The following is a 24,640-nucleotide window of genomic DNA, read 5'->3' as shown; positions in this document are numbered from 1 at the left end:
CCAGAACAGGGAAGTTGGCGTATTGTAGGTACAGTTGGGCAATAGCATCACAAAATTGTAGGAGGGAGCTGTTGGGGCAGTCAGGGGGTTTATAGATCAGCAAGCCAGCGAGGGAAAAAAGGGGGTAAGTTTGATGCAGAATGTGAGGCCCTGAATATTCCCAATTTGGCCCAACCTAGATAACATAACCTCCAAAGTGTCCCTTAGAATAATAGACACTGGTTCTTTGGTATTTTCAAATGTTTGTATCCACATGCGTACAGCAGTAATGCATGTGCACGGGGACCAGGTTTATTAAATAGTACTTATGGCACAAAGTGGGGCTCTGTGGTCTGAAGGGTTACACCAAGAGTGCCTTTCTTGAGCTCAGGCTCACTGTCCTTCTGCCAGGTGACAGAGATTGGCAGTAGTGTCACCCTATTTTTTAATCAGATGCAGGACTGGTGTTTTGTCTGTATTCTCTAAGCTGGTGTAGTCTCTGCCTTTAAAGTTCTGCCCAGCTTAAGAAGTCACGTCTTTTTGCCACAATTCAGGTGTTTGGTTAGAACATGGCAGCTGACATAAGCTTGTCAGTTGTTGCAGCATATTTTTGAATGATAGATCTAGAACATGCCTTTTCTACTGTTCGCAGCGAATGTGTGACATTATTCCGCTGTATTTGTCCCCGCAGGGAATCACAACGCGGACGTTAAAACGACCACGTTGTGATTCCTCATACCATTACTCCGCAAGTCGGAACAACGACTTGCGGAGTTGGATGTTGGAATAGTATAATTTACTATTCCAACTCCAGTCTGTGCAGACAATAGGGAAGGTGTTGGATTTTAATTCCAACACCCCCCTCCCCCGACTTGCGGAGTAATGGTATACGGAATCACAACGCGGTAGTTGTAACAACCGCGTTGTTATTCCCTGCGGGGAGAACGATTCGTGGTAAACGTTGTTTACTGTTAGCAGCACATGCAAATGCCTAATCCCCTAACCTTCTGCCCTAGGTAGGTAGCAAGGTCTTTTTTCTATATTCCGGATGCATGACTAGTGCTTGATAGTAAGCCTGAGGCGTGTGTGGGCCATTTGACTGCCAATGAAATCCCTATTGGATTACCACTGACTGAATGCTGAAGGTTGGATAAAGCCTTATTAGCATTAGGTATTGATAGCATCCCAGAGGTGTTTGTGAAGCAAATGTGGGAGGATAGAGACAGATCTCCATATGGAAGTGTAGAAGTTACCAGTTAGTGGAATCCTGCTTTTTGTCCCTTCCGAGAACACCATTATTAGTATATATAGCAAGTTAAGGAGATTTTGAGATAGCAATCTCTGTTGCTTTACAGGTTACTCCCAATTTACAGGCTTTTGTTCCCATAGAGGTGCTAATATCTGTCAGTTGGGAGGGCTTCTCTCTTCTTCATGCTCGTGCTGTGGATGCTGTCCTCAGAGACTCCTCTTGTGAGGCCCCTGCTGCTGACCAGTCACCTAAAGACAAATATGTGTCTGCTTTGGAGAGGAGGGATGTACACAGTAAGGGGACCACTTTGAACTGGTTCCAGATCAGAACATTGAGAATCAACAATCCCTGTCTAGAAGAAGAGTAGTAGAAAAGGAAGACTAAATTCAGACACAAATGGTGCCCGGATTTTACTTTGATTGCACAATTCTTCTTGATTGTGCCCTACCAAAGAATCAATAGTAAAAGGTCTCTACCCCTACAGCTGAGGCCCAGTTGCTCAATGGTACCCAGCCGTTCCTGAAATCAGTAGTGTCTACTAATGTATTCTCAGCAGTTAGATCGACTTGTCCCCTTTTTTGTTGATGTAATGTATCTGTTCCTTTTGCTTTTCCATATTTATGTTGTTACTAAGATATGCCGGTTTGGTGTTTGTCTGAGATTATTCTGCTGATGTGTAAAATTGGTGGGCTGCTTCTACATCAGATAACCTTCTGTTCTCTAATTGTATTTGGCGTGTTCTTGATGAGCCTGGTAAGGTGAAGTACTCCCTCATGCACTATCTGTTTTGTTATTCAGACAAGTTTTATGAACCACCCGTAGAGCCCGTGGAACCTGTTGAGCCTGAGGTACCTGCTAGAGTGCACTGGGGACCAGATATTAATCCTGGTAAGTTCAGCAGATCATAATAAAGAGGTAAAGCATGTTTTAAGACCCAGTTTGTACTCAGGACAGTTATAGAAAAATGAATCTAGTTAATCTTTAAAACCCTATCATAGACATTAAATAAGAAATGGAGAGAGTGACTAAGCTACTGACAAGGAGCACCTCTAGGTTGAGGAACCACCACCAAAAACTGTGCAATAATACTGTGCAAGAAGATCCTCGAGGAGCTTCAGTGTTCTGTCTCACAGCTGGCTGCATCTGTGAATTTTCTTCCTTTTTCCGTTTATTATTGAAATGTGCATTTGTTATTTTGTTTAGGAGCATGCTTTGTTTTAAGTGAGTACCAAAATGCTAAGCCTTGCATTTGCTCCAGAGAAGAAATCTTGGAGTGACCTATCCAGCTGGCCCAGTGCTACTATGAATTTAATTCCAGTGGTCATTACCATTTTGAGGCAGGTGTTTCCATTGTAGTCTCGTGGTATAACTGAGATGTGATATAATGGTTATGTTGAGACGTGGCCAACTGATCCTCACGGTTTTAAGTTGAGATGTGGCCTAGACCTTAAGCTGAAGTTTATCGGTTGTGCAACTATAAGACTTGAGTTTTAACCCTCTATTATCCACTTGACCGAATTGTGCAACATTTGGCAAGTCCCTTTGTTTCAGAGGGTCCCGGTTCCTTGATTTGCTGTTTCTGAGAATACTTAAAAATATGCTAAAGACTATTTGAAAATCCTCAACATTTACTTTTGCATGTGATTCTGCATGACACATGTATTTCTTCAGGTACTTTAGAATGTGGCAGTGGATGGTCATAACCTAGGCCGGCTGTAGAGCTATTGACCCCCTGTGAGACAATCATTTTTTGTGCCATCCCCATGACCACCTCCACAGATTCCCTCATGACCACCTGGCAAAAGTACCCCTCATCTCTCCATAGCGCCTCCCTCACATATATTTAATTTGCCTTATACCACTGGTAAAGGCTGGCTTAACTAATAAGAATGTATATTTAACCAAACAAACCCTTTTCAGCCACCTTAGTAATAGATAATAAACAACTGGGGAGAAAAAACAGAACATCTTAACCTATTTTATGAGGTTTGCATGCGGTGCAGTGCAAAGTAGCCCACTCTATACATGTCACAAATGCATCACTTATATATTAAAAGGTACATGCCATGAACGTGCACTTAGCACATGTTTCTTGTGTTGTTTAACAAATTAGTGTAAGTGTTGTACTTGACATCATTATTAAAGAGTGCATTCATTGTAAATTTAGAGAATTTACTCATATTATGTGTGTTTTACCTGAAATGATTGCCCTAATAAATTAAAATCATCTTCATTTAGTAGATAATGTACTTACTAGGAAGGTGAAATTCGACTTTCATAAACGTGTGCTATATTACTTGAACAATATTTAATAACTTAATAACTAGATAGAAACAATCCTCATCCTGGGCTCCTCACCCTCCGCCTGGGACGACTCCTGGTGGCCTCCCGCCCTGGGCACCGCACCCAAACCGACAGACCATGCGCGCAACCTGGGCTTCATCCTGGAGTCCTCCCTCTCCATGACCAGGCAAGTCAACAACGTCTCATCGGCATGCTTCAACATCCTTCGCATGCTACGGAAGATCTTCTGGTGGATCCCCACCGAGACCAGGAAGACCGTCACCCAGGCCCTCGTCACCAGCCGACTGGACTACGGCAACGCCCTCTACGCCGGTACCACCGCCAAGCTCCAGAAGAGACTCCAGCGGATCCAGAACGCCTCAGCCAGACTCATCCTCGACATCCCACGAACCAGCCACATCTCCGGACATCTGAGAGACCTTCACTGGCTCCCCGTCAACAAAAGAATCACCTTCCGCCTCCTCACCCACGCACACAAAGCCCTACACGACCAAGGCCCGAGCTACCTCAACAGCCGAGTCAACTTCTACGCTCCCAAACGCCACCTCCGATCAGCCAACCACGCCCTCGCCGACGTCCCCCGCATCCGAAGAGCGACTACAGGAGGAAGGTCCTTCTCCTACCTGGCCGCCAAGACCTGGAACTCCCTCCCTCCCGACCTGCGCCTGACCCAAGACCACCTCTCCTTCAGGAAGAAGCTGAAGACCTGGCTGTTCGAGCAGTAGCGACACCCCCCCCCCCCCCCCCCCCCAGCGCCTTGAGACCCTACGGGTATGTAGCGCGCTCTATAAATGTCTTTGATTGATTGATTGTATGGAATGTGATTTTGTGTAAAACACTAAAGGTTATGTATTGTGTGCACAAATGTTACATGTATATGCATTTGAACGCAGCTCTTAGCCATACTTACACTTGATTAATTTGAGGATTCCCTGTATTCCACATGTAATACAAATTCAATACAACATACTATAAATGTATATTCATTTGTGTTTAAATGTGTACACACATATTGAATGTGCATCATTGAGGTAATGCTTTAACTTGTCTTGAGAATTTAGGCCTGTGTTTCACCAGGCTGCCTTTCATAAAATACTGTTTCCCATTTTCTGCTAACGTGACAAATCATGCAGGTATTTATTTGCATTGTTAGTTTAGAATATAAACATTACTGTATTAGAGAAAGAGAAAGAGCCTGATAAGAAGACCTTGATGAAAGTATATTGGGAACCAGAGCACTAACTGAAAGGCCTATTCAGCAATGTGTCAAACCTGCTAAGAGCGTGAAAAGGAGATGTTGTTCCCATGTTCAACGTGTGATTTTGTCTGGATGTTGCAGTATGCAACATGAGAACGGATGAGAGCAATGAACCCCTGATGATGAAGCATACAAGGGATGTTACCCAAAGTCTTTGTGTGATATAACATAGTGTTCACCCCATCTGACTTCAGTACCCTTTCAGAGATCACTTCAGAACACTACAGAACCGTCCCTGACGTCAGAACTGCTTTGCTGAACCCTTCTGCAGATTATATGCAGATCTCGCTCGTGGGTTCCATGCAGACACCTTCTGTGATCCCCTATTACCTGAATGGACTTTGAGAGGTTTAGACCTCAATGCTTTGTGTTTGTATGTATTTATATGGCACACTTCTACCCAGAGGTCTCGTAGTGCTGTATTCATACCGCTGTGGAACCCTTCCTGGATTTCCTGTTAGATGTCCACTCCTGGGCACCCCCAAGGTGAAGCCAGGCTTCCAAGCGCTGCTGGGGCCGTTGTGGAGATTAAGCAAGCTATTGCCCAGAGTCACAGAGTGGGACCCATGATTAAACTAGGCACCGAGGCAAAAATGATCAGGTCCGGGGCGATTGTGTCGAAGAGCCGCCGAGGCGGGAATTGAACCCTGGTCCCAATCCAGACCTCTGCATCAGGGTCTGCCGCTCTAACCATTGAGCCACGCTTCTCCACATTTGATTCTTTCCTAAGTTTTGCTTAGGCTTACACGTATTCCTGACTCATTGAAGACTTGACCGAGCTTCTGAAATGGAAACACTTTTTAAATTGATTTTCCTTGTCTTGTCCTAATCTCCTTCATGGGAATTTCCTGGTTTTGAGACTTTTAGATTATCGAACCATCCATTCCCTCTAGACTGGATTTTGGAGATTTAAATTACTAATGTATAGGCGAGGGAGTCTTAGACTATTTTCTGGGCATCAAATATTGATGCTGCTCTTTAGTATCCCTGATACTGAACTGCTTGTTTGTCTGATACTAATCCGCCTCAATTTCTTAAGGAGGTTGGTACTTCCCATTATTATTCTGTACCTTTACGGCATGGTCTTAAGAGTTGTGTATTTGAACTTGATTATTAGTTTGTAATAAACCTTCTTAACCTTGGCTACCGGTTCGTGGTCCTCATTGTGTAGCCAAATGGGTTGCACTGTTAACTGAGATTTGATTGAAAGTAAATACTAACTCGAATCACATTTCAGTCGGATTCAAAAGGTCCATCGGAGGACCAAGTGGGCCCAGAAAACGCTGGATCATATCCAATTGTTTTATGACAGTTCGTAACAGTCAGTGCTCCATATTAGGGTTTTATCTTATGAACTGCGGTAACAAAAGGATCTCTGTGACAAAAGTAGTAATTCACTCAGCTATCCACATAAAATACAGATCTGTTAGCTGCAAGGTACCCGATCTTTGCAGCAGGCATTTTAGCCTTCTGCGCTAATTAATGGCGAGTCAAAACTGCCACTAGACAAAACTCTGATCTCTCTCTAGCAAGAACATTAATCACAAAAGTTATCTTGACATTTTTAATCCTGCTTGAAAACTGAACTCACAAGGAACTCTGCTGCAGGTGTTTTAAAAATTGTAAGTTTTCGCTAAACACAGAGCTCCTTTCCCAGGTCAGCGGCCAGTGCGGTTGCACAAGTCACACTGCCATAAAGCCGGCTCTGGTCATAACAGGATAAGGGTTCATGCCTCCTCCCAAAATGGGCAAAGCGGGAATCAGACTCATAGACCTCGCCTTGGTGCTGGTGCGCCATGCGCTAGCTATGCACTGGAGGCAGCCAAAGCGCCGCCGGTGGGGGGACGGGAAAGCAATGTCCAACCATGGGCCAGGACTGAGGATGGTGCCCTGCAGCACCTCCATCGACAAGCCGGGCAGGATGCCCAGGTCACAAGTTGGGATGTACTGTTACTGGCACTAGAGGACAAACCCAAATCCCGGCTTCAATAAAGCGGTGTAGACCCCACACAACTGATAGACCCTTGAGACAGATTTGAATTTCCAACCACGGCCCCCAGATAAACACACCCGCCCGACCCACACAACGGTGTAATGCAATTTCTCCTAATAGTGTTGTATGCAACCTGCATTATTGAATGCCTAAGGAACTGTAAACGAAGACAACCCTTGTACATTGTTTTGCTTCATCTGTAAAAATGCAATAATGACCTATTTAAACAACAAAACAGTGGCAGGAGTCCAGGAGATCAATGGATGAATTAATTGCTGGTTTGACATAAATATATATTATATGATGTACTCTTCGTGTACTTTTCATGTAAGAAATATTTAGATGAAGTGTGTATTAAAACAATGCTTTGTCATTGTAGACTCCTTTATCAAGTTAGAGTGTGTGTTAAAAATGTGAATAATTATAGATATTTTTGTATGCATAACTAAGATGATCATTTGAATTTCTAATACAAAAGAAAAGAAAATTCAATAATTGTTTTTGATTGATGTATATGAGTATGAAATCACTTGTGTGTTTTATGATGCCATTATTATTAAATTGCATTTTACAGAACAGAATGATTGTGTATTAAAATAATAATTTGAAAATAATTTTAAAAAACTTTAAATAATTTGAAAATAATTTGATTGTGTAGCGCTATAAATAAAAGAATCATCCTTGTTAAGTAGAAATAGCATCATAGAAAAGGTATCCCTGTGTTCTAAAAGTGGATGAAGCATATAATGCACTGCTGCATCACAGAACAGAGTGGGTTTATCTGGATTCCCATGAAATGGCTTGTCACGTATTAGCTAAGGTACAAAACGAGGTTAGTAGTATACAGAGACATAGGTCATGGGCTTATGGAGATCTCCCACCACTTCTTAAGAAATGGGAACTTATATGTTTTACCAACTTTACTTATTAATTACTATGCACTATTTGCGTGGTCTGGGTGACTCAGTATTTGGTTTATGGTTAGCCGTTTTGATGGCAGACATGTGAGCCGTTGTTCAATTTTTTATTTTTTATCCTGGATTCTAGCTTTTTTTTTTAATTAACTGGCCTGGGGAATAGGGAACATTTTGTTTTCTCTTTACATGTCTTTGTCAGAATTCAGTCCAATATGAATGCACAAACACAGCCTTGCTTGATACTATATTTAAACGTGTTGCTCAACTAAACAGTTCCTTCTGTCTTGCTCGTGTACAAGTGGTGAAGTTCATTGTACAGGTAACATTCCAGAAATACATATTAAATAGTGAGCCAACATGTAAGAGTGTTGAGACCTAAGGGGACTTAAACCTCAATCGGAATTGAGACCTAAGTGTATTTATTACAAAAGGCAAACTGAAGTTTTATTCAACCAATTACCATGCTCAGGGGGATAACCCAGTGACCATATTCCTATATCGAAAGATTCATGTTTGACAATTGAATATTCTATTATTACACATTTAGCTGGCTATTGGATGTAGGTGAGTGATGTAAATAGTGAAAAGTGGTAGTGGGTTGCTTGTGTACCTCATCAGAGGGAACCTGGCTTGGCTGTTCGGAATGGACTGGTCCTATTGGATCAGGAACAAGGCTGATTTATATTTTCGGCTGGGTCTAGTCTGATGTGGCATTGTGGGCAAAAGAAGGATGGGTTGGAATGCAGGGACTATAGTTCTCTTTTTTTCTCACTCTGAAACCTTTGTATATGATGCCTGGATAATGCAAGCATTCCTCCCCTCACCTTTTGTGTATTTGCACTCCGCTGCCTTTGGGTAATGTCCCATATAGCCACCATTAATGCCAAAATACAGAAGAGAAGTCCTGTTAATTGTGAGGTTCCCCCACAGTTCCAACATTACCTGCCCAGGAGTCAGCTCCAGTGGCTCGTCTAAGGTCTCAGGTATTTTGCTCTGTACCCACCTCCAGACGGCCTCAATTTGGGGCAGTCCCACATCGTGTGCAGGTGCGTACCTCTTAGCGCCCACCCTCTCAGGCAATTAACTGTATCTGCTCTCCCCATGGCATACATTCTGGTTTAACAAGCATTTGCAATGCATAAGGTCTCGCATTAGGAAAGTTTGAGCTAATGGTATTGTAAATGACACATTTTTTATTTATGTGTTGGTTTTGAAAATAGCAAAATTAATAGCTTTGTCATTTACAATGCCAATAGTTATAACTTGTGACACCTATAGCATTTGTAATGCAATATGTGGTGTACTCACGTGACTTAGATGTATTGATATTACAAATAACAATGGCTTTTAATTTTTTTAATAATTAATACTTAAATAAAAGTTATTGTAATTTATAATGGCAATAGCTTAAACTTTTGTAAATAACTTTTGTGAAGAATATGTTCAGTGTATTTTATTGTGATAGATAGATAGATAGATAGATAGATAGATAGATAGATAGATAGATAGATAGATAGATAGATAGATAGATAGATAGATAGATGGCGATTAGATAGATAGTGTGAGGCCGATAGACAGATAGATAGATAGAGTGAGGGCGATAGATAGACAGATAGATAGATAGATAGATAGATAGATAGATAGATAGATAGATAGATAGATAGATAGATAGATAGATAGATAGATAGATAGATAGATAGATGGCGATTAGATAGATAGTGTGAGGCCGATAGACAGATAGATAGATAGAGTGAGGGCGATAGATAGACAGATAGATAGATAGATAGATAGATAGATAGATAGATAGATAGATAGATAGATAGATAGATAGATAGATAGATAGATAGATAGATAGATAGATAGATAGATAGATAGAGTGAGGGCGATAGATAGAGTGAGGGCAATAGATAGAGTGAGGGCAATAAATACAGTGAGGGCAATAGATAGAGTGAGGGCAATAGATAGATAGATAGATAGATAGACAGACAGATAGATAGATAGATAGATAGATAGATAGATAGATAGATAGATAGATAGATAGATAGATGGTGATTAGATAGATAGAGTGAGGCTGATAGATAGATAGATAGATAGATAGATAGATAGATAGATAGATAGATAGATAGATAGATAGATAGATAGATAGATAGATAGATAAATAGTTTTGTTATGCTATGTTTTGTTGTGTTTTATTAAGCTATGCTATGTTTTGTTGTGTTTTGCTATGTTTTGTTATGCTATGTGTTGTTGTGTTTTGTTATGCTATGCTATGTTTTGTTGCGTTTTGCTATGTTTTGTTATGCTATGTGTTGTTGTGTTTTGTTTTGCTATGCTATGTTCTGTTATGTTATGCTATGTTTTGTTATGCTATGCAATGTTTTGTTATGCTTTGTTTTATTATGCTATGCTATGTTTTGCTATCCTATGCTTTGTTTTGTTATGCTATGCTATGTTTTGTTGTGTTTGTTATGCTATGCTATGCTTTGTTTTACTATGCTATGTTTTGCTATGCTATGCTTTGTTATGCTATGCTACATTTTGTTATGCTATGCTATGTTTTGTGTTTTATTATGCTATGCTTTGTTTTGCTATGCTATGTTTTGGTATGCTATGCTATGCTTGGTTTTGTTGTGTTTGATATGCTATGTTTTGCTATGCTATTATATGTTTTGTTTTGCTGTGCTATATTTTGTTGTGTTTTGTTAAGCTATGCTATGTTTTGTTGTGTTTTGCTATGTTTTGTTATGCCATGTGTTGTTGTGTTTTGTTATGCTATGTTTTGTCATGTTATGCAATGTTTTGTTATGCTATGCTATGTTTTGCTATCCTATGCTTTGTTTTGTTATGCTATGCTCTGTTTAGTTTTGCTATCCTATGCTTTGCTTAGTTATGCTATGCTATGTTTTGTTGTGTTTTGTTATGCTATGCTATGTTTTGTTGTGTTTTGATATGCTATGCTTTGTTATGCTATTTTTTGTTATGCTATGCTATGTTTTGTTGTGTTTTATTATGCTATGCTTTGTTTTGCTATGCTATGTTTTGTTATGCTATGCTTTGTTATGCTATGCTTAGTTATGCTATGCTTTGTTATGCTATGTTTTGTTATGCTATGTTTTGTTATGCTATGCCAAGCGTTGTTTTGTTAGGCTATGCTATGTTGTGTTTTGGTATGCTATGCTATGTTGTATTTTGTTATGCTATGCTATGTTTTGTTGTGTTTTGTTATGCTATGCTAGGTTTTGCTATGCTTTGCAATGCTATGTTTTGTTATGTATGCTATGCTTTGTTGTGTGTTATGCTATGCTATGTTTTGTTGTGTTTTGCTGTTTTGTTATGCTATGCTTTGTTATGTTATGCTATGTTTTGTTCTGCTATGTGTTGTTGTGTTTTGTTATGCTATGTTTTATGTTATGCTATGTTTTGCTATCCTATGCTTTGTTTTGTTATGTTATGCTATGCTAAGTTTTGCTATCCTATGCTTTGTTTTGTTATGCTATGCTATGTGTTGTTGTGTTTTGCTATGATTTGTTATGCTATGCTATGTTTTGTTGTGTTTTATTATGCTATGCTTTGTTTTGCTATGCTATGTTTTGTTATGCTATGTTTTGTTATGCTATGCTATGCTTTGTTATACTAAGCTTTGTTTTGTTATGCTATGCTATGTTGTGTTTTGTTATGCTATGCTATGTTTTGTTGTGTTTTCTTATGCTATGCTAGGTTTTGCTATGCTTTGCAATGCTGTGTTTTGTTATGTATGCTATGTTTTGTTTAGTTATGCTATGCTATATTTTGTTGTGTTTTGCTATGTTTTGTTATGCTATGTTTTGTTATGCTATGCTTTGTTTTATGTTATGTTACGCTATGTTTTGTTATGTTATGCTGTTTTGTTCTGCTGTTTTGTTATGTTATGCTGTTTTGTTCTGCTGTTTTGTTGTGTTATGTTATGCTATGTTTTGTTTTACTATCCTATGTTTTGTTTTGCTATTCTTTGTTATGTTATGCTATGGTTTGTTTTGTTATGCTATGCTATGTTTTGCTGTGTTTTGCTATGTTTTGTTATGCTATGTTTTGTTATGCTATGCTTTGTTTTATGGTATGTTATGCTATGTTTTGTTCTGCTATGTTTTGTTGTGTTATGTTATGCTATGTTTTGTTTTACCATGATATGTTTTGTTTTGCTATGCTTTGTTATGTTATGCTTTGTTTTGTTATGCTATGTTTTGTTATGCTATGCTATGTTTTGTTGTGTTTTGTTATGCTATACTATGTTGTGTTGTGTTTTGCTATGCTATGTTTTGTTTTGTTATGCTATGTTTTGTTTTGCTATCCTATGCTTTGTTTTGTTATGCTGTGCTTTTGCTATCCTATGCTTTTGTTTGTTGTGCTATGCTATGTTTCGTTATGCTATGCTATGTTTTGTTATGCTATGCTAGTGAGTGTATGTGAGGGTGAGTGAGGGTGAGGGTTTTTGAGGGTGATGGTGTGTGAGGGTGAGGGGTGTGAGGGGGTGTGAGGGTGAGGGGGTGTGAGGGTGAGGGGGTGTGGGGGTGAGGGTGAGGGGGTGGAAGGTAGTGAGGGTGAGGGCTGTGAGGGTGAGGGGTGTGAGGGTGAGGGTGTGAGGGGGTGTGAGGGTGAGGCGGTGTGAGGGTGAGAGGGTGAGTGAGGGTGAGGGTGTGTGAAGGTGAGGGGGTGAGAGGGGTGAGTGAGGGTGAGAGGGTGAGTGAGGGTGAGGGTGTGTGAGAGTGAGGGGGTGTGAAGGTGAGGAGGTGTGTGAGGGGTCAGGTGGTGTGAGGGGGTGAGGGTGAGTGACCAATGAATGTTGCTGCTTCGCCTTCTTTGAAAATGTTCAGTGCTGCAAATAGAGCATGCCGCCCTAATTATCACAGCATGAGGCCCCAAAGTGATAATTATCACAGCATGCAGAGAGGCCCCCACACTGCTGGAGCACTCAACTGCACATTAATTATAGTTGAGTGCTCCAGCAGCCTGGGGTGCCTGTTGACATGCTGTGATAAGTGGGGTCTCATGCTGTGATAATTGTTACTTGCGGCGCACAAGCTGTTCCACTGTGAAGTGCGTTCACAGACCTGAATCGGCTCGTGCCCATACTACAATCGGCTCGTGCACAGGTCTGTCTCCAGGTCTGTCTCCCTTGGAGGCAATCACGATGACTATAAGTCTCGTTGGCGGCAGCGCTTCGCGCTGCAACGCCAGCGAGACCTAATAAGCTTTATGGAGGAGCTTAAGCTGAAACAGTCGGAACGCCACCCGGATTGCTACCTCTCTGGGATACCGGCAGGCAGTGCCCCAGTCAATGTTAATGTTAATTGAAATTTATAGAGCGCTTAATACCGACTGGTCTCTAAGCACAGAGTCGGTGGACAGTGTTCGTCCTCCAATGTTCCCTGGTCCGCTTGTCATTTATCTGCAGGAATTCTTCACTGAAAGCCTGCACCTGTTAATTTCCTTTGGAGATTGTTTTATATGCTTTTCCTGTAGCACCCTAGTCATACTCTGTGTTGCTTACACCTACCTGTTGTTTTACGTGATCGGTGCATAATTTTTTGCATAGGTAAAAGCACTGGGTGGGACATTTGTTATTACGAGCTTTTGTGTTCATTGTTAAATCCAGAGTCTCAAACCCCACACTCCCTGCTCGTCTCACTTCCCTGAGTTATGTGCTAATGGGGTATTCTTAGTGCTCAGTTATCAGTGGCCATAGTAAGTCAGTCCCGGGACATCAGTGGTAAAAGGACTCAACACCTGCATCTGTGGCCCAGTAACTATGTGCTCAGTGGGACCACTGAAGGGGTACTAACATTTGCTTCATGATACCTAACCTTTCCTAAATTCCGTAATGTATCCTGAGCAGTTCGTATTCTTTTTAACATACATTTTCACTGCAAATCTTTCAATAAATTTACAAAGGAGCAACAGTGGGTAAGTTTGGTTCACCCTTTCTCCTTTTTTGTTGATTTAATGTATGTATTCATTTAGTTTTGCCGTTTTCGAATTATTTTATTTTAATATTTCATTTTATTAGGACATGCCATTTTGACATTTTCCTGATATTCTATTGCTGATATCTAGAATTGGTTTGCTGCTTCAACATAGGATCAGCCTCTTCTCTTCAGTAATATTTTTTTTCAGGTGGTTCATTGGAGTCAGGTGTGATGAAGGTGAAGCTTTCGATCATGCACTGTCCGATTCTTTTTTTCAGATGAGTATTATGAACCACCCCTTGAGCCTGTGGAACCTGTGGAGCCTGTGGAACCTGATCGGGAGGGCTGGAGACCAGATGGTCGTCCTGGTAGGTTCACTAGACAAAATAAAAGAGAAACATCAGGTTTTATGTGCCAGTCTCCACAGGGCAATGGGCAAAGAATAGAATGTAGTTACTTTATTTTTTTTTAACATTTCATACAGATCAAGAAGTACTTTTGTCAGAGTTTTGACTAAATATTTTTTAGCATCATCACTTTCAGTTTGGGTAAAAAGTCCATTAAAACTGAAGACGAATGCACATACAAATATTAAAAATAAAAAATCTGAAAAACGAAAGAAAGGCTGCAACTTAAAAGACCAATAGGTCAGCCTTGGTAAGTCTGCACTGTTTCTTTTCTTTATTTGTTGCAAACATATGCCACAGGAATTAAAATTGCAAATGTAATAAGTAAAACTAGCAGTGAATGAAAATGGCATGTATACGCCTGCAAAAGTAAAAAGTGCAAAAAAAACACTGCAGAAGTGAATTTAAAAGAACATGAAATGAAAGCAAAATTAAAGCAAATATCCTGCCCTTGTGTTTGAGTACCTAACTTTTAGGAAGATTTTCACATGTGCACAGTGACGAGAATCAATGGCTTAATTAGGCTAACCCCTTGCCTCATGCTGTATGTTGCTGTGAGTGGAAACAAAATGTGAATGACACGTGAACAGGCCAGTGGATGAAGAGGGCCTGCCAAAACCTCTGTGTATATATACAGATAAATACACGCATATTTTAATTATGATTCGTTAGAAAACATAAGGTTGGCAAGACAATGAAAGTGGTCTCTAGGCGAGACCAAATTACAACAATTCTTATTGAGTGGCTCGATTCATTAAATGGGCTGAAACTCATAAGCTTTAGTTGTTTTTTAAAGTGCTTAGATGTTGAACCTAATTTCCGTCTCCCAGAAACTGTTGACATTGAATTATTATTCTTAAATAATCATTTTTGGTATCCTGGTCCTGTATGATTCCCAAATAACGGTGACCTTGGAATACAGATAAACCAAGTGAAATCAAACTAACAGCAGACACGGTTCAAAGTCAAAACCATGAAGATTAATTTAACATTTAATAGTATTACAGCAGACAAAAATAGTTGGGTATTCAGTTCAAATCAAAATATCAATTAATTCTCAAAATGCAAAATAATGGTAATTAGAATAAGGCACAGTCTCTATTCTAGTTAAATAGAGCCAGATGCCGTCTACCATAAGACAAAATAATGCAAAAATATTACAAATACAGAGTCAAAGAGCAAACTGTCATGGGTACGTACTTGATAGAAGTCTCAGAAAAGTCTGTAAAATCTCTAAGTACAAAGTCAATATGAGGATCGACATGGAGTCTGCCTCAAAAAAAGAGCAAGAGAAAGTCTTTAAAAATCTCCAAGTATTGCACCAAAAAGTGGGACACTGTGGAGACTGCTTTTCTAAGAAAAGGGAAAAACTTCTCCGCAAAATATTTTAAGTACAAAATCAACATGGTAGATGCACAGGAGGTATTCACCGTTGGAACATTCTTCCTTGCTTTCCTATTTCTTTTTAATCACTCAAAGCTCGCTACTGCCCACAAAAATAAATTCTTCTGTACAAGGTTCTTGTTGGACTATTTTCTCAATGTGGTGAATCTCCTATATGAAATCTTGAATATAGTTGTATATATGTAAATATATAAATACAAGGAATATACTTTATCTATTGTACGTTTACTTTTTGCCCCAGTCCTGATGAGGCCCAAGGCAAATGGGCTGAAACGCGTCGATTTCACACATAGGAGAAGCCCTAACAAATTTCATTTGAACTAAAAGGAACTATACAGTACAACTCAATATAGAAAGAAGCTTAGATACATATTTACCCTTGTTGGTGCTGTTTAAAGGACTATCCCCTTAATGCAGATTGCAAACCATATTTGTTGAGAAAAAATTGTTTTCCTTTTGCATCCGTACAAGAAATCAGGGTAACAAGGACTCTTCCCTTTCTTTGTACAGAATGTGTGTGATGGTTTATATATTTTGAATTCATATGTATATATTTCATGTATTATTTTATTGAATTTGTGTGAAGATATTTCATGTGGTACTGCATTTAAACAAATATACATATAGGAACAGACATTTGGATCACATACCGGTGTGTGCTTTTTCAATATAGATGAACTCCTGAGGACATTAATTTCCATATGAGGGATTAATTTAATTGTCCTTCAAATATTAAATTACTTGTTGAACTATTCCGCCTCATCAATTTTTTTTTTCTTTTCATGCCCTAGTCACAAGATGGATTATGGGAGCACTGTCTACATCAGGATCACTAAGCTGTACCTGGCTGATAAGCCCATAACTAGGGCAAAAACAGTCCTGGGTTGCTTGTGTTCCAGTTCAGGGAAGACCTAGCTTGGCAGTTAAAGGTAGACTGTTCCAATTGAAGCAGGGTCAAGACTGATTTGCATATAGCTGGGTACAAACTAAGATGTCATTGTGTGCAAAATAACTATAGATTGGGATGCGACCCAGAGTAAATACCCGTGGCTGAGATTAATCCAAGCATTCTATTCATCACTTTTTTGTAAATTGTAATGTGTATCCCTCAGTGGACTGGGGATGCCCAGACATGGGTCCCATGCGTACTGTGTCACTGGAACCAAGCAGTACACGGCTGATGAGCTCATTACTAGGATGAAATTGGTCCTGGGTTACTTGTGTTCTGGTCCAGGGAGGACCTGGCTTGACAGTTCGGGGTGGGCTGTTCTAATTGGAGCAGGGACAAGACTGATTTGCACATACCTGGGTCCTAACTGAGGTGACATGGTGTGCAAAATAACAATGGATTAGGACGTGACCCAAGTAATTATCAGGGTCTGAGAATAATTCAAGCATTCCATTCAGCACTTTTGTTGTATACTTTAGTATGTTGCCTCAAGTGTGACAGGTATGCCCAGACACTGGTCCCATGCACACTGTGTCACTGGTACCAAGCTGTACCCGGCTGATGAGCCCATAACTAGGGCAAAACCAATCCTGGGTTGCTTGTGTTCCGGTTCAGGGAGGACCTAGCTTGGCAGTACAGGCTGAACTGTTCCAAAAGGAGCACGGTCAAGACTGATTTGCATATAGCGTGCCTATAACCTACTCTACATGCACATGTAGAGTAGGTTATAGGCATGCTAACTTCCTACAAACTCACTTTGGCATTAAGTTCTGATCAGACTTTTGCCAGTTGTTGGTGTCGCAATGTTCTATGAAGGGTGAGGTGGACTTTTTACTTTTCTTAAACTTCTATAAGGCATCAAGCCGGTTGCAGTTGTCTGACCTCTATAAAAGCTTATTTATGGTTCCTTGTTTGTAGTTTCTTCTTTTGGACTTTGACAGGCTCAGACAGACACACTATTCTATGGGTGTGATAGATTAGTTATCACTTACTAGGTGATACACTATAGGTGTCTCACCACACTGTAAGTTCTTTAGTATCTCCTTCTCTTTGGTTATTTATCTCCCATGACAGCCTCTGGCAGTTTCTGTGGTTCATCCAGTTTTCCATGTAGTCTTCTGGTGCTCCCGTTCTTTCTTTAGGCATTAACATAAACAACAACACTTGTGTCTAGATTTGTCACCTTCTTCGGTGAGCAACTCCATGCAGAGTCCTATTAGGCAGGTAATGGGGTCACTGAAGCACATCAGAATTGAGATTAAGGGACAGACCCGAATAGGGAGGTGGCCAAACGTTCCTGGTTATCAGCAAGTGCTTACTTTAAAGGGGTATGTGGGCACAGTATAGAATTAGGGTCTTGAATAATTTTATTGGGAGGCTTTGATATGTTATGTTGAATAAAAAAGTTCCTCGTTATCAGTGAGCAAGTGCTTTCTTTAAAAGGAGGATTGTGAGCCCAGAATGGAATTGGAGTCTTGAATAAAAAGTGATGAATAAGATGGAACTGCACTCCATAATGGTGACATTTCTGTTTTTCAACTTATAGCGAAGCCTGAAGAGCCTCCGACGCAGGACTACAATGAAGAGTTGGAGCACGAGGACGATGATGACTGTGAGTGCCTGATCCTGTGTAGCTTTGCTTCCTGAATGTGGCCATAGCTGTTTTTCTATTACATGGGGGGTGACGTTATTCATAAGGCTCTGCCTCCTTTAGTTTGCCAGCACCCCAGTATTTGTGCCCCAGTAATGCAGTTACTTTTGGAAGGTAAAGCTGATGAATTTCGAATGCTGGGGGTCACAGATTGTGGGAACGATGAATAGTGGTATTAAATGCTATCTACTGCTAATAGCCCCATACTCCTACTCAGCTGTTTGACCTTGTCATTCCCCCTGGCTGCCTTCTAAGGTATCCCTTCATCCAGCCCACCACTTTAACATTCACTACCTTAACTGATGCATCCTTAACCCCTTCCACACTCATGACGAGCTGGGCTCGTCATGGTGTAGCCTCCTCGTACACTCATGACGAGCCCAGCTCGTCATGAAACAATGTAAAACAACAATTTGCAGCACAGATGGGGAAAACGCATAGCAGCCATGGAGTTAAGTCAACAACCCTTCAACTCAGGTCCTTTTTAAATGTTAACTCAGCATACTTCTCTCTCTTTATACTTCATTTCTCTGCTACTTAATATGCACCTCTCTTTGTCTCTCCATTAACTTACTCATTCCCAGCTTAACCTGATCCGCAATGTGTTTCTCCCTTATCAAGCACACCTCCCCATCTCAGTCTTCCCTCTCCTATATCCTTAATCCAGCTCACCATCCTAGCTTTTTTCCTACTTCTCCTTTCCCACCTCCGAACCAACACCCCCTCTAACAACCTTTGCGCCTGGAACCCAATCACCACTGAAGACACCATCCGCCTGATGAACTCCATCCACTCAGGTTCGCCAACCGACCCATGTCCCCACCACATTTTCAACAAAGCAGACTCCATCATCGCACCCCATCTCCGAGACGTCATCAACTGCTCCCTCAACTCCGCTACCTTCCCGGAAAGCTGGAAACATGCCGAACTCAGCGCCCTTCTGAAGAAATCCACAGCAGACCCCACTGAACTTAAGAACTACCGCCCCATATCGCTTCTCCCATTCCCTGCCAAAGTTATTGAGAAAGCCGTCAACAGCCAGCTCGCCGCCTTCCTCGAAGCCAACAAATCCCTCGACCCCTCACTGTCCGGCTTCCGAGCCAAACACAGCACCGAAACCGCCCTTATCGCAGCAACAGACGACATCCGAACTCAACTGGACAACGGAGAAACAGCTGCCCTCATCCTACTTGACCTCTCCGCAGCCTTCGACACAGTCTGTCATAGCACCCTCATACAACGCCTCAGCAACGTCGGGATACAAGGAAAAGCATTGGACTGGATCATCTCGTTCCTCGCCGGAAGAACCCAGAGAGTACGCCTCCCCCTTTTAGATCAGATGCCACCAAAGTCATCTGCGGCGTTCCACAAGGATCATCACTCAGTCCCACCCTCTTCAACATATACATGATTCCCCTCGCATCCATCGCACGCCAACACAACCTCAACATCATCTCCTACGCAGACGACACCCAGCTGATCCTCTCCCTCACCAAAGACCCAAACACCGCCAAAACCAACTTACACGAAGAAGTAGCCGAGTGGATGAAGAACAGCCGTTTGAAACTGAACTCGGACAAAACGGAAGTCCTCATCTTAGGATCATCCCCCTCTGCCTGGGATGACTCATGGGGGCCACCGGCCCTGGGAACCGCACCCATACCCACGGACCATGCACGTAACCTGGGCTTCATCCTGGACTCCTCCCTCTCGATGACCAAACAAGTCAACGCCGTCTCATCCTCATGCTTCAACATCCTACGCATGCTCAAAAAAGTCTTCCGTTGGATCCCCACCGAAACAAGAAAGACGGTCACCCACGCACTGGTCACAAGCCGACTGGATTACGGAAACACCCTTTATGCCGGAACCACAGTCAAACTACAGAAAAAACTCCAACGCATCCAAAACGCCTCAGCTAGACTCATACTGGACATCCCCCATCAAGCTCACATTTCCGGTCACCTGAAAGACCTCCACTGGCTCCCCGTCAACAAGAGAATAACGTTCCGTCTCCTTACCCACGCACACAAAGCCCTCTACGACCTAGGACCCGAATGCCTCAACACGCGACTGTCCATAACGTTCTGTCTCCTCACAGACGCACACAAAGCCCTCTACGACCTAGGACCCGAATGCCTCAACACGCGACTGTCCTTCTACACCCCCACCCGCCAACTACGTTTGTCCAATCAAGCCCTCGCCGCAATACCACGCATCCAAAGATCCACCATGGGGGGAAGAACCTTCTCCTACTTAGCGGCCAAAACCTGGAATTCTCTCCCCACCCACCTCCGCCTTGTACAGAACCACCCCGCTTTCAGAAAGCAACTTAAAACTTGGATATTTGATAAGTGAAATACCCCCCACTTCCCCAAGCGCCTTGAGACCCTCTGGGTGAGTAGTGCGCTATACAAATCTCTGAACTTGAACTTGAACTTGAACTTCTGTCTCGCTACTTCCTTTTAATTTCTGGGTCCTTGTGTACAATTTTTCTCTTCCATGCTCCTCTCCTTCCTGTTATTATTGTTATTATTGAATGCTTATATAGTGCATTGCTACCCACCTGGGTTTTCCAGCGCTTCCATCTTCCATTCTTCTGTCCCTCTATTATCCCACTCATTCTCAACTTTTTTTGCCCACAGCCGTTTTCTTGTTTATTAAGTCTCAGCAGACTCTTCTGTCTGCCATTTCTTACTTTTGCCACCCTGTTGCACCTTCTTGAAATCTCTGTATTCTGTTCTTTGTCTCCTGCCTTTCTTTTTTTAATACATTTTATTGAAGTTTTTAGTACATCAAAGCCTGAAAGACTCTGGCATAAATGATTAGACATTTACAACAGATCTCAATGATACCAATGTTACATAACCTCGTAGAACAAACACAGACAGAACACCACCCACCAGAACCCTGTCCGCCATTGATACCCTTGGTCTCATGTATCTCGCAGATAAGGATCCTCTACTATCTTTAAGAACCATACAATTTTACCTCCATCTGGAGGAGGGCTTCAGCAGGCCGTACAGGGGGTAAAACAATACCATAGTAATCTGCCCACTGCTTCCAGATCTTACCATGATTCTGGGGACAGCCTCTTGCCTGAACGTCTGTGACCTCCATCCCCATGCACCTGTCCATAGCCGCCTTTCACCCACCCACCGAAGGCAGAGACTCTTCCTTCCAATTCTGGGTGATGTCACATTTAGCTAGTGTTAGCTCCAAAAAACAAAACCTGCTGTTTATATTGGTTGCCTCCGATCTCCTCCGTGCAATGATGGAGGACCAGCTTGGGCTTAAGGGGGAATCTCCCACAACAACACCCGGGCCAGGCAGGATGTCACACTGTGCCAGAAGGGCTGCAGTGCGGTACAAATCCAGACCATGTGGAGAAAGTTTCCCTCCTCTATACCACAGCAGAGGCACACAGAAGAGGATATCACACCCATCCGAAATAGGCTGTGCCTAGTATAATATGCCCAATGCAGGTATTTAAATTGGATCAGGCGGTAGCGCGACAATATAGCGGCACCATGGGTGGCTGTCAAGGCCTCAGTCTAGTCATCGTCATTCAAGTCTTCGATGTCTCCCCTCCAGGACGCCCACAACGCTTACAGGGTAGTGTGGCTATGTGTTACCGAGGTCTGGTATATTTGGTGAATCTTGTGGAAATTCAAATATCCCATCAGCAGTCTACCCTCTAGTTGGTTGAACTCAGGCAAATCCTTGATGCCCTGACTATATGGAGTAAAGCATGTCGGAACTGCAACCGATACAGCCACTTGACACAGGAAAGTCCCATGCCACAACGGGGTCTCCCCAGTCAATCTACCCCATCAGCCAGTCTGCCTCCATATTTGAATGGCCACCCTGGCTGCCGAGGGCAAGTACTCCATCCCCCCATGACTATAAAGAAAGTCCAGGACCCAACAGTTGCCCATCGCCCATTTCTCCACACCATACGAAGGATCTGCCTGGTCGCTATACCGCCACTCGATGTTAAGGAGGTCGGAAGCAGCATAATAGGAATGTGAATCTGCTGTGGCTATTTCTTTGCAAAAGCGGGACTAAACACAGCAGGTGCAGAGAACCACACAGATCGTGCCCCCCCCCCCCCCCCCAGGAAATGATTAAAGACTGCATTCATTTGCCAGAACCACGAATATGGGCAATTGTTTGGGTGAGTCTGAAGCCAATACATCAGTCGCTGCAGAGACACAACCTTCAAGATGGCCAACCAACCTAGCAACGACAATGGCAAGGGGATCCACACTTTTACTTCTTCTTGGACCTGCAACAACAGAGGACCGCTATGAGCTGTCCAGGTATTTATCCTAGTATAGTCCAGGAATATCATCATGGCATGTGAATCGTGTGTCAATTTACCCTGACCCCAGGGAAAGTTAGGATGGCATCTCTGTTCTAAATAATTCAATAACTTGGCAATTACTGATCGGGGTCTGGCTTTTTCATGAGAGCCCTGTGTGTCTGCTCAACAATAACAAAGCAAGGAGACAGGGAACCTTCAGCAATAATGGATACCAGTCAGAATGACAGGAACGCTTCCATTGATGCACTCCTGCACCCGTCTGGGCACTCAACGAAGTGCAGGTTGTTGCGACGAGCACAACCTTCTGCGTCTTCCACTCATGCAGCCAACTCCTGTTTAACCGCAGTTAGTTTATTGACTTTTTGTTGAAACAATGCCATAGTATCCTCCACTGTTGACACCCTGATCTCCGCTTCCATTATGTGGTCCATCGCCTTCCGGAGATCCAGTCAAAGTAGTGACTTCTGATCCCACCGCCCGATCTTAGCATCTAGCATGTCAAGTTATTGCATGATGACCGCCAGCAGTGCAGCAATGTCAGGGGGCATGCCGACAACTTCAGATCCACCAGTGACACCAATTCCTGCAGTTGTGTAATGGTCCATGGTGCTCTGCTTTGTTTGTGGGTCGCAGGCTTATCTTCCATCATGACAACTCCAGGAGGGTCCGTCTTGTTCAATTAGATCTCTGGTGTCAGAAACCGGTCTCCTCACGGCAAGCCAGGCAGTCACTCCAGCATGGCTTCGCCAGACCGCCCTCTCACCCGGCAATCCCAAACCTGGGTCTGTACGCCTCCAACTGGGCACATGGAACTGATTAGTCCATGGTCCGTAAGCCACACAGGGGCTTAGCCCGGCTGCTTTTGCAGCCCAGCACCAGCCACAATGCAGACCCCCTAATGGGATCTCATGCACCGGAATCCAGTCCACAGCACACCCACCAGGAGCCATATGGAGGGGACACCCTATCACTGCTCTTCTGGCCAAGTTTGGCAGGCCGGTTTACAGGCCTCAGCTCTGAGCCAAGGGTCTGCAGATCCTGGGATGCACTGTCGGCAGCCCAAGTAATCTCAGTCCCCAGTGACTTTAGGCCCGTATACAGGAGTGCGTGCAGGCCAACCACCATCTGCCCCCTGCAGTAGTTGCTGATCGGAAACCCAGTTCCGCCAGAGCGGGCCTTCCTCCTCAGGACTCAGGCTCTTCTGCTGCCGTCCGAGGCCTCCGCTTGTCCCTGGGTGCAGCCAACCCAACAGTGCCTCCCGGGGCATGTAGGTGTTGTGCCAGCTTTGCTGCAAGTTCCTCAGGGAATGGCCACCCGCGACCACAGCCCCCGCTCGGCTCCTCTCTGTGGCTCTCTGTAACCGCTTGGCAGCCCCACGGTTAGGATTCACTATGAGGCACTTGCCTGTCCCTTTGACCACTGTGGCCCCACCACCACACACCGATGAAGCCGCAGCCACTCAGGCTCACTTGAATCTGCTACTCGGCCTCCTCTGGACCTTGGAACTCTTCTGCCGCCACCCCATGGTCACAGCCTCTCCTGGGGCAACGATCCGCAAAGTAGTGGCAACCCTCGCCCGGCCCTTTATGGCAGTGCATCAACAGTCATGCCACAGGCCCACGTGGCAGAAACCTCCTCAGAGGGCGCACGTTGGTGCCCACAGTGTCTGCGACACCGACACCCTACACAGATGGTGTTGTGCTAGTTCCAGGCTCTACTAGGTCTGTGCCTGAACGTTAGCGAAGCGCATGGGCAGGATGATGGCGGGTGATTAGGCCTGACTGCATGGAGCGCTCTCAGCGTCTGCCATGGTGGCTCACCAGACCTCGCCCTTCTCTACTGCCTTTCTTATCATCCTTCCCACCTCTTATCATTTTTCCCTCCCTTTTATTAGCCTACCATCACTCTTTCTTTTGTGTCCTTGGACTCTTGTTACTTTCCTGTTTTTTTTTCTCCTCTTCCCTATCAATTACTTTGCCAGAAGTGGTCTCTCAGTGGCATGCATGGAAAATAGCTAGACAAGTAACACAACTGAATATGAATGCTTAGCTTAATGAGATTTGGTAATTAATGGAGCACAATTATTTGAATTGTCATGTCAAGCAGCTATTTATGTGTCGCTTGCATTTCACTTTGCAAACCAGACTAGGTCATGAATTGCACCTATTTGCAGCTGGCTGCCCTTGTAAGCCATGTTGAAAGGTTGTTGGTTGTTGGTTGTGGCTTGGCCTACATGAAGTCTGGCGAAGTCTGAAGGGCA

At 43.0% G+C, this 24,640-nt stretch overlaps 1 protein-coding gene across 2 annotated transcripts in view; it reads left to right on the top strand.

Annotated features, from left to right (window-relative positions):
• Positions 1 to 24,640, top strand: part of AEBP1 (AE binding protein 1) — a 243,616-nt gene that overhangs the window by 52,826 nt on the left and 166,150 nt on the right. For both annotated transcript variants that reach the window (XM_086943442.1, XM_086943443.1), the window contains exons 5-7: positions 2,027 to 2,116; positions 13,921 to 14,010; positions 17,949 to 18,014. In XM_086943442.1, coding sequence (XP_086799568.1) covers positions 2,027 to 2,116; positions 13,921 to 14,010; positions 17,949 to 18,014 — 246 coding nt within the window. The remainder of the gene's footprint in view (positions 1 to 2,026; positions 2,117 to 13,920; positions 14,011 to 17,948; positions 18,015 to 24,640) is intronic.

This window comes from Lissotriton vulgaris, chromosome 11 (assembly GCF_964263255.1).
Source record: "Lissotriton vulgaris chromosome 11, aLisVul1.2, whole genome shotgun sequence".
Classification (NCBI taxonomy): Eukaryota; Metazoa; Chordata; class Amphibia; order Caudata; family Salamandridae; genus Lissotriton; species Lissotriton vulgaris.
The sequence above is the reverse complement of the archived record's forward strand: the minus strand, read 5'-3'. Positions and strand labels throughout refer to the sequence as shown.